The sequence below is a fragment of the Hyphopichia burtonii genome, assembly GCF_001661395.1.
Source record: "Hyphopichia burtonii NRRL Y-1933 unplaced genomic scaffold HYPBUscaffold_8, whole genome shotgun sequence".
NCBI classification, from domain to species: Eukaryota; Fungi; Ascomycota; class Pichiomycetes; order Serinales; family Debaryomycetaceae; genus Hyphopichia; species Hyphopichia burtonii.
Genome location: NW_017963735.1, coordinates 38,602 through 53,837, shown reverse-complemented (window position 1 = coordinate 53,837; position 15,236 = coordinate 38,602). Strand labels below are relative to the sequence as shown.

Genomic DNA, 15,236 nt, shown 5'->3' with positions numbered 1-15,236 from the left:
TCATAAACAAAGTATGAATTAAAGCAAATCACCTACAGCAACTACAAAACGAGTTGTTTTGAGTAATACAGTTATAATATTAAAGAATGGTAAAAGGTGAAACTAAAAAATGTAGGTAAAGCTTGAAAAGTCAAGGTTAACCTCGACTCAACCGAAAGAAAAGGAGTATTATAAACGAGATATAGAAGAGGATAAAGCATTAAAGAAGGGATATATTTTTTGGGGGGTAATAAATAAAACCATATATGAAAAATAGTCAAATAAAAATGTAGGACGTAAAAGAACTGAAAAATGACATTAATAAACTTTATAAGGTGGAATCAGAATAGTAATAAGGCACCTCCAAATAATACTGATTGGAAGTAAATCAAAGCTTTTATTATTGGAGTTTTTGATTGTTGATGGATGTTATAAGAACCAGAGTCAGAGGAAGTGGTTGCAGAGGATTTTGAATTGGAACCAGCAGCTTTAACTTGTTGATTGCGGTTTGATCTTGAGGAGGTGGAGGATCTTGCGGAAGAAGAAGAAACGGCCAACCTCGAACTAGTTCTTCTATTGGAATCGGTAGAGAAAACGTAATTATTCAAATCTCTGAATAAACCATCATCTTCTAAATCTTTAACGATATCTTTAATTGCACCGGCGTATTTACCAAAAGTTTGCCTCAAATTCAAGTCACCACTTAAAGCAGCTCTTGTAAGTCTTAAAATCATGGTTGGATTATCTAATACACTAGAAACAATTTTAGTAATATTAAGATTGGATAAAGTAGAATTATCAATTTTAATAACTCCAGTATCTTTAAGATCATCGAATAGCTCAACCGTCATATTTTGATAACTTTCATCAGCAATGGCTCTTTTAACAATGTAAACTGCAATACCAGTATCATTCAAGGCTACCACAGTGTCATTAACAATATTGGTGAAAAGTCTTGAAGATAAAACGGTAGATACGATATTAATGGCAAAAGTTTCCAAAGTACCCCCATTACTATTATCATCATCATCGTCATCATCTGCTCTCTTCTTTTTAGCAGCAGCGAAAACATCATCAATAATATAAGCAATAAGAGATTTATTTGCTTCAGCAATTCTTTTGATCAATTTAACCAAAACCGGTCTATAATTATCATCCAAAAGAATTCCATCCAAGATAGAAGTAACCAAACCAGAATCCTTAACGATATCATAAATATTAGTAATATTCAAACCAGCACCAATTTCTTCTAAAAGGGATAAATCAAGACTACCACCTAAAGATTTAATCAATCTAGCAGTGGCATTAGCCAAGAGGCTAATTCTTCTGGGATGTCCGGCAATTTCATCAAGAACATCGAAAATAATTCCTGATCTATTAACCGTCTCTAATAGCGACGAAACTGTTTTAACATCTCTTTTAAACAAATCCGATGATCCCATCGACTCAAGTGCAAGTGAAGAATCATCTATAAAATCATATAATTCGTATGCTTCGCTATTAGAATCAATGATTTGCATCATCATATCTTCCAAATCTCCATCTTCAAGTGAAGATGCCATTGGTAAGGCCCAAGCCAACCCACTGAATAACCAGAACAACGTACTAATCAACGAAACTACCTTCATTTTTTTGCTTTTGGCTTAGAAAAGAACAAGAAGAACAACTTCAGGGTTTTCTACCGGGATCTTATACGATATATAAAAGAATCAAAACTTAATTCAATTAAAATACCCAAACAAGTTAAAGCTTTCATTTTTTGCAACTCAGACATTTTCATAATTAAGTAGAAATTTCCTATTTGGGTATATGACTGAGAACAATATGCTCTGCTCATTTCCTACTCTCCATGTCTACTTTAGGCAGCAAAGAACTTGTATTGGTGGTCCAACAATGGATCTTCAGGTGCTAGCTTGCCATCGGTGCTTGGATAGTGCCGATCACTTCCTGCTAAATACTGACAGTAGTGGTAATTAGCAGGAATAAATCATCTGCAAACTTCTCGTTGTCCTGCATACGGCCCGTTTTTAGCCCTTTTTTGTATTCCAACTCTAATAGGAAATTTGAAATTAACATCAACAACAGGATAAGGACTCTCCTCCTCAGGTCAAAGGTTGTGGAATATAGTTGTAGTAAGACGACGAAAAACTTTTTAAAACCACTTTTTTTCTCTTTTTTTTTTGTAAAGCCCAAAAGAAACAGTTTTTAATAGGATATTATTATGAAGGCCTTTGGTATATTAATAACCTGGTTCTTGGTCATTAGCAGTGTATTTGCTTATACTTCTATACCCACTACAGATACATTTGATATTCCAGAAGAGTATGATGATAATCCGTACTCAATGTTGGATGAAATCATGCAGCAAATACTGTGGATGACGGATTCTAGTTTTGAAAAGAGAGATCAAACTAGTACTATTGCTGATTTACTTCAATCGGTTAACCAGTCAGGAATTATTATTGATTTATTACATGAAATAGCTGGTTCGCAAGCCCTGATCGACAATATAGCGAATGCCACCATTGATATTTTGAGAAATGGGATTCATTTGAATTCAACTCTTAAAATTGATATTAATTCAACCGAATTAATGAGAAGAGTTATCAAAAGTGGAGTGATAAATTCAACCTTGGATGTTCTTTTCTTTAATGTTCCATATCGTAATTTCCTTTCTGACTGTCTTGGAGATATGTTAGCTAGAAACCCCTGGGTTGCTAAATTATTAGTTGAATTAGGTAATGGTAAAGACTTGACGGTTCCATTTTTAGCTAATTTAATTGAAAATACAACTAGTAAGGCTTCTAATTGGGATCAAGTTAGAAATCAGGGTAAAACAGTTAAAATCAATACAAGAGATGATAACGAAGGCACTGCTAAAGAATTTTTCCAAAATATAGTGAGTCATGTTCTTAACTCAAGGCTAGCTGAAACTTCAATCGATACTATTTTAGAAGCGGTAAATCAATCGCAAATTGTTCCCTATCTTGTTTTGCAAGTGATCAATGATACAGAAATTAAAGGTATGGCTCTGGAACTTGTTTCCAAAGTTTATAATAGTGGAGTATTAAATGATATCGATACTAATAAGTACTATTCGGATGCGAAGAAGGAAAATGTCTTAAGTACCGGGGTTCAAGTAGCTTTAACGGATCCGGTTTATGCTCCTCCTTTAGCAAGAATCTTGCAAAGAATGGAATTAAGAGGTATTTTCCAACAAGTGCAATGGAATCTTTATGGAGGCCCCGATAAAAGTTGATGATTCATTTATTACATTTATTTCAATTCTTCTATATTATTTTAATGAATACCCAATTTGTTTTTAATAAAAATGTAAATAAACGTAGAATTAAAACACTATGAAACATTAAGAAAACAAGAATAGAATAACTTTTGAAAAGGTCTATATAGATCATGCAAATAAAAAAAAAATCATATATATATATATATATATATATATATAGAAGAAACATGCTTAGAAACCAAGAGCATTCATTATACCATAACCAAGAGTGATTACACAAATGTAACCAATGATAGAAGCAGGAATACCTCTAGTAATAAAAGTATTAACGGTAAGATATGGTTTACCTAGATCATCTCTCATACTAATTGCAGTTACATTAGGGAATCCAGAAGTTGGTAATGCCATAGCAGCAGAAGCTAAAAGAGCAGTACCCATAACCAAGATAAGAGGATGTGGGTCTGGTAAACTTTCACCAATTTCTTTAACTAAAGGAATAATAATCAAGGCAGCAACAGTATGACTAACAAAAGTTGCAACAACTAAAATTAAGATACCAAAAATAATCAAAACAACAAAAACATTGAATCCCATAATTTTTTGTTGTAAAGAAGTAGCAATAGTTTTCAATAAACCAGATGAACTAACCCCTTTACCTAAAGCAATACCACCCATTGCTAATAAAACAATATTCCAAGGGAAATTATTTAAATCATCAACTTTTAATAAACCAGTACCGAAAAATAATATAATTGGAATACATGAAACAATACCTGATTCACCAAAAGTTGATTGTAATTTAGTTAATAAACACCATAAAAGAATAGTAACGATAGTAACAATACTAATGAACCATTGTTTAACGGTGAATTTTTCTTTAATTGGTTTAAAAGCTTTAACTTTAGTTTTTGAAATATTGAAGGTTAAAACTAATTCGACCCAAATACCGAGCATACCAATGATTGAAACTGGTAAAGCAACAGCAAACCATTTCCCCCAACCAGGGCTTGGATTCATTGATTCAATTGCAATCATATTTTGAGGTGAGGAGATTGGAGATGACATACCGGCGATATTTGAACTTAATGCGATACCCAAAACTAAAGCTTGAGCAAATGGAGAATCAGTGGGAACAGTTCTTAAAACTGGCTGAATTAATGAAAAACATAAAACTGGAGCAGCAACATTTGAAATCCACATTGAAAGGAAAACAGAAACTGACATAATTGCTAATAAGATATTACGTGGTTTTGTTCCAGCGGCTGCTAAAATATAAGAACTGATCACTTTTGCAATATTATATTTAGATAATGCAGCAGCTAAAGTAAAACCACCCATTAATAACATAATGACTGAAGACCACATAGTACCCAAGATATATTTTGAAGCTGCTTCACCAGTCATTTCATTACCATCATCATCTTTTAAAACTTTACAAGTAACGATTAATAAAGGAACCAACATGGCAGTGATGTATAAAGGTAAAGCTTCTGAAGCCCATAACATAGCAGAAACCGCCAAAACCGCCATACAACGATGTTGTTGTAAATCATTAAAAGTTGGAACACTTAATAAAACAATGAAAACCGGAATAATAATTGCTAATTTAACAATTTGCCAGGTTAAAAGAAACCTTGGGATATCAATATAATTAAAACCAAAAATTTTAATATTTTTAGGGAAATTGATTCTTTTCATTTGTAAAAACATAATTGAATCATGACTAATATTCCCTTCATCACCCATTTTATTACCATTTTTCATTGCTTGATTATCTAATTGTAAATTATAAGAATTTTTTTCTAAAGAAAGTAAATCTTTCCAAACGGTATTTCTTTCCCAAACGATATGATCTCTAAGATGGGATTTCAAATCATCTCTTATACTTTCCAATTCTTCTTCGGTAGTTTTATTTGTTAATCTACCAGTTAAAAAGGCATAAATTTTAACGATTTGGTCTAATCTAACATCAACTTGTCTTAAGGTATCTGGATTAAAAGTGTAAGAATGATTTGGTAAGAAAAATTCATTAAAATCTTGTTTAATTGAATAATTACAAGTCTTATCGAATTTCTTAGTAATTTTAGTGAATCCGATTTTATTTAATTCAATGAATGATTTTAATTCTGATAATGAAATGAATAAAGTGATTGATTTTCTTTTCAAAGTGATTTTTTTCTGTTCTTTAACATCAAAATCATTTTTGGTTAATAAAGCAGAGTTTTGTGATTGATTATCGTCATCATCATCATCGAAGTCTAAATCTTCTTCATCGTCATCTGAAGAATCAACATCGTTATTGACTTGAGATTGATTATCAATTTCAATAACCTCTTGTTTTTCAATATCTTCATAACGAGAATTGGCTCGACTAATAGAACGGGACTGATAATGATGATGTGGATTGAATAAAGCGTTCAAGTTAACATTATTGGATTCCAAATCTTTAATTAAATTATCGAATTGATTGAAGAATTGTTCTTGGTTAATTTTATAGAAATCATCAATCTTGGTTAATTCGTCTAATAATTGTTTAACAAAGACTTTCAATGGATCAAACTGATCTGATTTTGGATTCTTATGATCTGATTTAAATGAAAAGATCGTCGAATTATCCCCCAATTCAAATGTAAAAGATTGAGTAGAGTTCCCCTTTTCGTTTGGTTCACTCGTCTTGGATTCTTCTCCATTTTCAGCCTCAAAGTTATTTTCAATATCATCATTATTCTTTGATTTTTTGAATCTACTAACTAATTTCGATGGGTGGAACTTTGATTTGGATTCTTGGATCTCCGATGTTGATTCGTTATTGAAACTTTCGTCATTTTTTTTAAACTTAGAGCTACTAATTAATTCACTAACTGTAGTTCTATTAACTGGATCAACTGTATACGAACCATCATTTGGATTTTGAGCTTCTAATTGCTGTTGTTGCAACCTGTAAATTGTTTTTTTCAACGTTGGATAATTAACATAATTATCCTGCCATTCTGGCACTGCATTAAACTTGAGCGAATGGGAAAATTTCATTCTTCTTGATTAGGCTACTACTCGTCTGACTCTTAAATAATCAAGAAAAATAATCTGTAAGGGAAGCCTGTAGGAAAACCGTTATCAGCAACCGAAGCAAAAATTAAATTTCTAACAGGAAACTATCAAAATCTGACCTTTTCCAATTTCAAAAAAAACTTTTCACCAACTAAAAATCAACTTATATTAGTCTGAATCACTTATCTAACCTCTAATCAGCTATTTTACCTCTAAACTAGATGTGATGACTGAAAAACTTATCAACTCTTCTTCTGAAAGCACCGGACCTATTACTGGAATAGTACAACTATCGTGTGACAACTTACTAGAAACGTTTGGTAAGGAAAAGACTTGTCCATAAAAAATTCTTCCGATGAATACTAAGAAAAAGGAGGACTGGCCCACGTTTTCTTCAAGTCTTGGTTTCCGTTATGGTTGCACGATTAGCTTCGGGCGTGGGCTGGGAGTTCCTGTACACAGGAACCACTACTCATTTGAGATGCCCACGTGGAGAACCAAATTAGATGCTTTACCAGATTCACTCTAATTTCTTTTTTCTTTTCCGAAATTGTGCACGGACACGATTTTGTGGGGTGCACGGGTGTATATAATTGATCCATACACACGACCATCACTGATGCGTCCCGCACACGACCGGTTGTTCCCCGGTATTGCAGCCAACTCTATCTGTTCAACACTGACTACTGACTGAATCACCCTTTTGATGGAGCAGGGATAGATTGATGAGCGGTGATCCTGGAGCTGAGCTGTGCTATAACCCATTGTCTAGTCGACCATACGACATTTACGTCTACACATACAGATATATGTATGGATATGTATAGATATGTATAGATAAGTATACATATATCTATACATTTATACGTATATACGTATATCTATTTGTATATCTATATATCTATATATATATCTATATAAATCAATAAATATATCAAGAAATGAATGGCCCATTACATAAGCCGTTTGCATACGCTTTCTCACGTGACCCTTAAATGCCGGCTGATCATCACCAGAATCTCAACTCCTAGTATGGAGTCATCAACCGTGTACCGTGACTATCGGCTTCCTTATCAGACAACTGTGGCATATTTCCTGAATAAAACAAGCAGAACTCAGGTATTGTATTGACGTTTCAATTGGTGTTTGTTATTGCTAAAGCTGTGATTGTTAGTACTTTGTTTAAACCAATTTGGTATTTTGCAATTCATCTAATCTTATATCAGTCTCTTCTTTGAACTCATGGTATGGCTATATATCTTCGGTCACATCTGATTACTCATCATATACTTGCATATCATGTTTGGTAATTTGGACTCGGGCTCGTTAAACGATAGCGATTCTTCAAAATCTTTTGGTAATAAAGGTAATATCCATGAAGGAGAATACGTGTCAATCCCTTCGAGAAATTCCCTACCTATAAACCGTACGACTACCACTACCACTGCTAATGAAAGTTCCACTTGTAATACTCCAATCAGAATCGATTCCCCGATTTCCCTAGTTGGGGATTCTATGAATGATCAAAAAAATGTGCCATCATCGTCATCGGCATCTCCTCAACCAGAAGCTAATGATTATATTCCCAATCTAATTCATAAATGGACTCATACTCATTCAATTCTCTGTGTTGTACCTGCTCCCCTGAAAAAATTGATTTTCTGTGGTACTCAAGATGCTAAAATTTTGGTCTTCGATCTTGTTAATTATACTTTGAAGTTTGTTATAAATTGTGGTCATCAAGATTATACTGCTTCGATTCTTTGTTTAACCTTAAGTAGCGATGAGAATTTCTTATTTGGAGCAGGTTCAGATTCTTTAGTTAAAGTTTGGAACTTGTCTTCTTTAAATTGTTCTACTACTTCGGTTAAAACTGTTCATTGTTCTCATATCATTTATTCTTTAGTTGATATTGGTGATATTTTTTCAATTAGTTGGTCTGATTCTTTATCAACTTTATTCATTGGTGCTCAAAATGCTTCCATCTCCTGGTGTTCAATAAATTTAAGTAATATAACTGATATTACCGAAAAATTAAATTCTTCTAACTTAAACGATGATTTTTCAAAAACCGATAGTTCAGTGATCAACCGTTTGCCTCATTTTAGATTCGATAAATTTTTTGATTCAAAGGGCCCTGGTGGCTCGATTAATAGAATTCAATCTCAGCATCAATTATTAAGAAATTCTCAAAATGAACAATCAAAAAATTCAAAATCTGGTCCCAAATTAATCGAAGTTAAACACGATGATATTATTAGATTTGCTCATAATGGTTATGTCTATTGTATGGATATCATTAATCAAAATGAGGTTTTCCCATCAAATAAAGCTAATGATTTCTTTGACATATATGGTGATACTTTCAAAGAATTATTAATTAGTTGTGGTGGCGATGGTAATATAAATATTTGGGGTGTTAATGATATCGATGGACTTATAACCTTGGAAAATTTAAAATCTCTAGAAAATGATGAATCAATTCTTTCAATGTCAATTCAAGATTCTTATTTATATGTTGGTTTAACCGACTCTACTATTAATGTATGGGATTTAATGACTTTTCAATTAATTAGGTCTTTCCATTTCATTCACGATGATTACCAGCCTCGTTCTAAGCTAACTTCGTCTTCTGATGTAAGTGTTATTAATTCAACTCCCTCCAAAATTCAAAAAAATTCTTATGATGAAGTTTTAAGTTTAGGCATATTCAATGATTGCATCTTTAAAGCTTCCAATTTAGGCGGCTTAATTAAATTCACCTTGAAAAACTATCCTGCAAAACAACGTACTAAAACAGAAGAGGAGCAAGGTAATAATAATTATTCAAATTTCAGTACTCATATCGTTCAAGATTTACATTTAACCCATTTCATTTCTTCAGAAGATGAACGTTATAATAAGTTCTTTGATAAGTCTCATAATTCAGTACTCACAATTAAAATTTTCACTATTGAAGATAAAACTTTTCTAATACTGGGCGGTGTTAGGGCACTTTGTCTTTGGGATGTAAGTGATGTTGGGAAATCAGATACTAAAACTGCTAATAGTTCAAAGAAGAATTCAATTGCTGGGTTGAGTGGTCAACATTCTCGCTCAAGTGATAATACTTCATTATTCGAAGATTATAATATTTCAAATGATGATCTATTAAAATCATTGAAAAAATATATTTCTTTCAAAACAATCTCTAAATATCCAACTATTTATTTAGAAGATTCAAGGCATTGTGCACAATTTTTAAGCAAGCTTTTGATAAGTCTTGGTGCTACTAAGACAAAACTTTTACCAGTCACTAATGCTAACCCGGTTATCTACTCAAAATTCACTAGAAATGCTAAAAACTCAAATAATACTAGAGTCTTGTGGTATGCTCATTATGATGTCGTGGAAGCAACTGCTGATCTCGAAAATTGGGATTCAGATCCTTTCCATTTAAGCGCAAGGGACGGTAATTTATTTGCTCGTGGTGTTTCTGATAATAAAGGTCCAACATTAGCAGCCATTTATGCTGTTTCAGAATTATATCGAAATCAAGAACTTTCATGTGATGTTGTTTTCATTATAGAAGGTGAAGAAGAATGTGGATCAATTGGATTTCAAGATGTTATTGAAAGCAATAAAGAATTAATCGGACCAATAGATTGGGTTTTACTATCAAATTCTTACTGGTTAGATGACGAAACTCCTTGTTTAAATTATGGTTTAAGAGGTGTTGTTAACATTTCGATCACTGTTGAATCAGAGAAACCTGATAGACATTCAGGAGTTGATGGTGGGGTTCTGAAAGAACCCACTATGGATCTCATTCAAATTTTAGGACAAATCATGAATAAAAAGACTAACAAAGTTAATATTCCTCATTTTTATGATGATGTTTTACCATTAACTGAAACAGAAATAGAAATCTATAAAAAAATTGAAAATGCAGCAATTAGTAAAAAGATTACCAATCAAGATTTAAAATCTTTAATGGCCAAATGGAGAAATCCATCCTTGACTGTTCATAAGATCCAAGTTTCTGGACCAAATAATAATACAGTAATTCCTCAAACTGCCAAAGCATCAATATCAATTAGGGTAGTTCCAAATCAAGAGTTACAAAAAATTAAAAACCTGTTAATTGAATTTTTACACAGTGAATTTAATTCGTTAGAATCCGATAATAAATTATCGATAAATATTTTCCATGAAGCTGAACCATGGTTGGGTGACCCATCAAATCTAGTTTACAAGATTTTGTATGAAAAGATTAAAAAGAATTGGGGTAAAGATGTTCCAGATCCATTATTTATTAGAGAAGGTGGATCAATTCCTTCGATCAGATTTTTGGAAAAATGTTTTGATGCACCAGCTGCACAAATACCTTGTGGTCAAGCAAGTGATAATGCACATTTAAAGAATGAAAAATTAAGGATTGTTAACTTGTATAAATTAAGAAGTATTTTAACTGATACTTTAAAGGAATTGGGTAAATAGAGTAAAATATACAAGTAATAAAATTTTAAGGTGAATCGTAGCATGCATTAAAAATATTTTACAAAGATATTATACAAGAAGTAAAAGTAAGAGCCTAAAAGTAAGAAAGACGAATTGAAAGCCGTGTAGAAGTAAAACCAAGTAGGTAGAAGTAAATGGATGTTGGAAGTATTAATACAAGGGAGTGGAAATCAAGTAAAGATAAAGGCATTAATTTTCACTGGTTTATTTGATTTATTGGTATAACAAACTCTTGATAAGGATTGATTAGAATTTAGGTGCATATTAATTTGTCTAACGGTATGCATTTTGATAAAGTTTGATTTTTCATTTCTAAATCCAAAACTTTCTTGATATAAGTCATCAAAAGCATCTTCACTTTCATCGTCTGAATATTCATAATCGTTACAAAGATCAAAGTCTTTATCGTAGTAGAGCCATGAAAAGTGATTTTGATGTTTGTGCTTATTTTGGTGCTTTTGTTTCTCCTTTTGAAGTGGAGGTTCAGCATCGATGATTGATTCATCTTCTCTGAATCTGATTTGTTTTTTCTTTGAATTTTGTTGATGATGGTTTTGAGAGCCATTTCTCGATAGAACGGTATTTGAAGTTGAGTCTGAATGGATTGAAAAAGTCGAAGCTGAAGTTTCAATACTTGTCACCGAAGGTCTTGTACTCTCTAAAGAATCAAGGGGTGAAGATTTTGAAGACGTATTAAGGTCGGATATTATTGATAATACTTCAATCAAATTGATTCGGTCTTTATAAGAAAGTTCATAATGGTGAATGAATTTATCTGGATGATATTTGTTTAAAGATTTATGTTTAATCAAACAATTTGGATTATATTGATCAAATAAGACAAGATTATAACGAGATTTTGTTGATTCTAACCCAGTTGAAATGATTGAATAAAGACCAAAAGAAATGTTCAAGTCACTTAAACTGAAGATGAAGATATGATTAAAAATTGATTTATAAGATACTTTTTCGTCTTCGAAATCTGAATTCATTAATTCATGAATTTTACCAGCATCAATGAAGGAGAAATTTTTCTGGTCAATATTGAAATATTTCAATACAATTAAAATATCATTAATTTCTTTAGAAATATCATTTAGGATAATTAAAACTCGGCCATCGACCGACAATTGATTAGTTTGAAAGTTGTAAAAATTGCTCTTAAGAAAAGAGTAGAACGGTAATAAAATTTCCATTGAAAAGACACAATCATGTAAGCTTATACTATCGGGTATTTTAATTAAAGTATCAACAGGCTTTTTGATCTTGAGAAAATCCTGTAAACCACCATCGATAGTATAACCGTATTCCCATCGTCTCATACATTTGAATTTGGAATATTGTTGGTAATTAGCACTGGTGAGATTGATCTGATTATGGAAAAGATGTTGACAATTCAAACATAAGTTATTTGTATCTTGGATTAAACAATTTGAATAAGGAAAAACCATATATTTATGACTATTATTAAGGAAATCACTTGATTTAGAATTTTTCATTACATTTAATATTTTCCCAATGATTTTATTACCTGGGACTATATTAATTTTGGGATTGAACTTATCATGTTTAAGTAACTCAAAGTCTTTCCCATAATTGACCCCAACCATTTTTATCTTCAAGATGATTTCCTCATCCAATAAAGTATTATTCAATTGAAATTCTCGAGGTAGTTTGGTTGATTCTTTTAATTTACCAAACCTATAATCAAACAGTCTTTTGATCGGTAGTGAATTCACCGGCTGCGGTATAGTATATGATTCGTGTTTAACAAAATCACTAATTGGATTGGTATTAGCTACAAAAGACATCTTATCTAGTCTTAACCAGCTATTGAGATGATCGTGTTAGGCTTTTGTGATAATGAGAGAGTGAATCCTTTTGCCTTTTTTGCACCAACTTTAACCACCAACTCAGCAGCTATACCCTTAACTTTAAAGAAGAATCTGGATTTAAGAATGGGAAAATTTTTTGATAAACTGAAAAATTATCAAACCTGAAAATTTTTTGATAAACTGAAGGAAATGAAAAATTATCGAAAAGGGCAATAACAAAACACAATTCACTAAAACAAAAGGAAGAAAAAGAAAAAAAAGACAAAAATTTCAATGAAACAACTACTTGTGAGATTACTTCTAGATTACTCCGAGATTACTTCTAGATTACTCCGAGATTACTTCTGGATTACTCTGAGACTACTTCTTGCAATAGGTTGGAAAATGTTCTTCGAGGGAATAGGGGAAGTTGTAGTCAAGAGAGAATTGGTTGTAGGGCAACAACAAAATAAAAGGTTGAATCCGTGAAACAATGGATGCTGTTATTAAAGATTGTTTTAAGTAATACTCATGCTTGAACGATATTCGCGTAGTTTTTTAGTCAGGTGGGTTTGTGCATTGTGAGAAGGAATCGTAATTTGAAGGGATTCAAATACAGTGATGATAGCTGGTGATAATGGGAGCCTTGCATGAGATAAAATAGGCGTAGACGATGCAATACGAGCAAAAACATGCTGCTGCAGCCAATGATAGCAAGTAACGGGTTTTTGTTACAGCATCTGGGATAGTATTTACAATCACAAAATAAGAATGGTAGGGGTGATGGTGCCTTTTCACCAGAGTAAGGCTGCTGGCTTACTTTTTGAAAAAGCCATCTCGATGATCATCTTTATGTAGGGGGATAAAAAAAAAATTCATTAAACTAGACAAAAATCTATTTACTTAAACAGCTTCTTGTAAATCATATGTATAGATATTTAGAGTTGAAGTCAGTTTTTTTGATCTGCTACTTTACGTTTTCTTTGTTCTTCATCAAGTAATGATAAACGAAGGGCTTGTTCAATCATTCGTTCTTCCATTGATTGGGTTTGATTTCTAGTACTCGAGCCATTATTCGACTGGTGTTCACCTGGTATTATTAGATTAGATGCGTGAATAGCACTTGCGGTAGCAGCTTTTCTAGCTAATTTATTTCTAGCACTGATTAATTTGGTTTCCCAATCGGGTCTGATGAAATCGGTGGTGATAACCGAGTTAGAATCCGCTGGTATTGAAGATCTACGTCTTGGTTTTTTCAGTTGGGTAATTGGGCTATCATTGGAGTGTTGTGTAATTGGAGGAGATGAGGAAATTGCATTTTCCGGTATACTATTATAAATTTGGTAGTCACTGGGGTTTATACCATTTATCCCCGTATGAATTTGTTTTGGAGATTCATAAGTGACTCCAAAATCAGGCATTGCACAATAGGGACAATTTGCCGGTTCCGATATTATGGTATGAGGCAATTCATTACTACCGGGTTCATTTGAAGTATCATCATGAGGAGGATGAGGATCTAATCTTTTAATTTGAACAAAACATTCGGTACAAATGGGTTGACGACAACAACGACTAACATTCAAATTAACTGGATAATATAAAAAGCAAATTGGACATTCACTTGCATTACGGTATAGCTTTAGTAATAAATCTCTCGAAGGTAAATTAGATGAAGTATTCGAATCTCCATTTTTCAACCTTAATTTTTCTTCTAAAAATTTATTTTCTTCATCTTTTTGTAATTGTTTAACTTTGTCAATTAAATTCTTCAATTTCAATTTTTGTTCTTGTCTCTTATAATAATGAGTGGATTTATGTATCTTGTGATTATCAATATCATCAACCTCTTCTTCATCAGTATAAGCAGTTTCAATCGAATGTAAGGTTAATTGCGACAATATTATTATCAACTCATCATCAGTCCAACTATCATTGAAATCCTGTAACGGCGTATAAAACGGCGATATTCTCCGATTTATAACCAAATTTCTTACTATATCAGTATTATAATCCAAGTTGGATTTATAAGTTCCAAATGGGGCTAAAAATCCTCCATCAACACTCTCCTCAAACCGAACAATCAAATTGAAAAAATGCTTTTCTCTCTGTCTATCCTTTTCTTCCGTCTTGCTTTTCTTCGAGTCTCCTCCAAAACTACTACTGAAAATAGAGGAACTAGTATTTCTTCGGGCTGATCTGGAATTCCCTGATTCCAAGTAATTCGTAGACGAACTGGCGTACGAACTCGATCTGCTCCTTCCTTCTTTGGCCGGCACGTTTCCCATGGTCTTCTTCTCTATCTGCTATCTAATTACCAGACTTTTATCCTCTTTCGAAGGGTAGCGAAGTAAGAATTTAATGATGAATGAATGACAATTGGAATTGGGGATTTCGTTTGTGTGCCAAATTCCTGTGTATAAGCTTTGCTGGTTTGTCTTTCCCTTTCTTTTTTTATTTGGTTTTTTTTTTTTTTTTTGTCTTTTGCTGCAAAGCAACCCCTATAAAGCCATTGATATTGGCTTTATCGGAGGCCTACGCTCGAATTACACCGACGTGAGCTTATGCATAGGAAAGGGCAGCTAGCAGAAGATGGTCATGAGGTGACGAGGTGAAGAGCGGGCAGAAAAACGCTCTGAAACGGTGATTTC

At 32.6% G+C, this 15,236-nt stretch overlaps 7 protein-coding genes across 7 annotated transcripts; 3 read left to right on the top strand and 4 right to left on the bottom strand.

Moving 5' to 3' along the window:
• Window positions 1–123: 123 nt before the first annotated feature.
• PGA45 (Pga45p) lies at window positions 124–1,703 on the bottom strand. The gene has a single exon (XM_020221822.1). It carries the CDS (start codon window positions 1,539–1,541, stop codon window positions 321–323), a length of 1,221 nt encoding a protein of 406 aa, XP_020074112.1. The 5' UTR covers window positions 1,542–1,703; the 3' UTR covers window positions 124–320.
• A 363-nt stretch (window positions 1,704–2,066) lies between these two features.
• HYPBUDRAFT_153947 (uncharacterized protein) lies at window positions 2,067–3,294 on the top strand. Its single transcript, XM_020221821.1, has one exon. The coding sequence runs from the start codon at window positions 2,201–2,203 to the stop codon at window positions 3,236–3,238; it is 1,038 nt and encodes a 345-aa protein (XP_020074111.1). The 5' UTR covers window positions 2,067–2,200; the 3' UTR covers window positions 3,239–3,294.
• A 148-nt stretch (window positions 3,295–3,442) lies between these two features.
• On the bottom strand, window positions 3,443–5,026 carry PHO87 (SPX domain-containing inorganic phosphate transporter). Its single transcript, XM_020221820.1, has one exon. It carries the CDS (start codon window positions 4,967–4,969, stop codon window positions 3,455–3,457), a length of 1,515 nt encoding a protein of 504 aa, XP_020074110.1. The 5' UTR covers window positions 4,970–5,026; the 3' UTR covers window positions 3,443–3,454.
• Window positions 5,027–7,313: 2,287 nt separating this feature from the next.
• On the top strand, window positions 7,314–10,791 carry HYPBUDRAFT_129026 (glutamine amidotransferase subunit). The gene is made up of 3 exons (XM_020219402.1): window positions 7,314–8,847; window positions 8,914–9,289; window positions 9,332–10,791. Exons 1-3 carry the CDS (start codon window positions 7,571–7,573, stop codon window positions 10,748–10,750), a joined length of 3,072 nt encoding a protein of 1,023 aa, XP_020074109.1. The 5' UTR covers window positions 7,314–7,570; the 3' UTR covers window positions 10,751–10,791.
• A 150-nt stretch (window positions 10,792–10,941) lies between these two features.
• HYPBUDRAFT_114462 (uncharacterized protein) lies at window positions 10,942–12,582 on the bottom strand (the record flags this gene model as incomplete). The annotated part of the gene is made up of 1 exon (XM_020219047.1): window positions 10,942–12,582. The coding sequence occupies one exon, from the start codon at window positions 12,580–12,582 to the stop codon at window positions 10,942–10,944; it is 1,641 nt and encodes a 546-aa protein (XP_020074108.1).
• HYPBUDRAFT_153945 (uncharacterized protein) lies at window positions 12,434–12,838 on the top strand. The gene has a single exon (XM_020221819.1). The coding sequence runs from the start codon at window positions 12,610–12,612 to the stop codon at window positions 12,769–12,771; it is 162 nt and encodes a 53-aa protein (XP_020074107.1). The 5' UTR covers window positions 12,434–12,609; the 3' UTR covers window positions 12,772–12,838.
• A 597-nt stretch (window positions 12,839–13,435) lies between these two features.
• On the bottom strand, window positions 13,436–15,028 carry SIP5 (Sip5p). The gene has a single exon (XM_020221818.1). The coding sequence runs from the start codon at window positions 14,871–14,873 to the stop codon at window positions 13,536–13,538; it is 1,338 nt and encodes a 445-aa protein (XP_020074106.1). The 5' UTR covers window positions 14,874–15,028; the 3' UTR covers window positions 13,436–13,535.
• Window positions 15,029–15,236: the final 208 nt, after the last annotated feature.

Excerpts from the sequence above, each read along its gene's own strand:
- HYPBUDRAFT_129026 (XM_020219402.1), top strand. The coding sequence starts at position 7,571 with ATGTTTGGTAATTTGGACTCGGGCTCGTTAAACGATAGCGATTCTTCA. Across the intron at positions 8,848-8,913 it reads ATGACTTTTCAATTAATTAG|TGTTATTAATTCAACTCCCT; the intron begins GTCTTTCCATTT and ends TTCTGATGTAAG. Across the intron at positions 9,290-9,331 it reads GTCTTTGGGATGTAAGTGAT|AATTCAATTGCTGGGTTGAG; the intron begins GTTGGGAAATCA and ends AGTTCAAAGAAG.
- HYPBUDRAFT_153945 (XM_020221819.1), top strand. The coding sequence starts at position 12,610 with ATGATCGTGTTAGGCTTTTGTGATAATGAGAGAGTGAATCCTTTTGCC.
- PHO87 (XM_020221820.1), bottom strand. The coding sequence starts at position 4,969 with ATGGGTGATGAAGGGAATATTAGTCATGATTCAATTATGTTTTTACAA.
- SIP5 (XM_020221818.1), bottom strand. The coding sequence starts at position 14,873 with ATGGGAAACGTGCCGGCCAAAGAAGGAAGGAGCAGATCGAGTTCGTAC.
- PGA45 (XM_020221822.1), bottom strand. The coding sequence starts at position 1,541 with ATGGCATCTTCACTTGAAGATGGAGATTTGGAAGATATGATGATGCAA.
- HYPBUDRAFT_153947 (XM_020221821.1), top strand. The coding sequence starts at position 2,201 with ATGAAGGCCTTTGGTATATTAATAACCTGGTTCTTGGTCATTAGCAGT.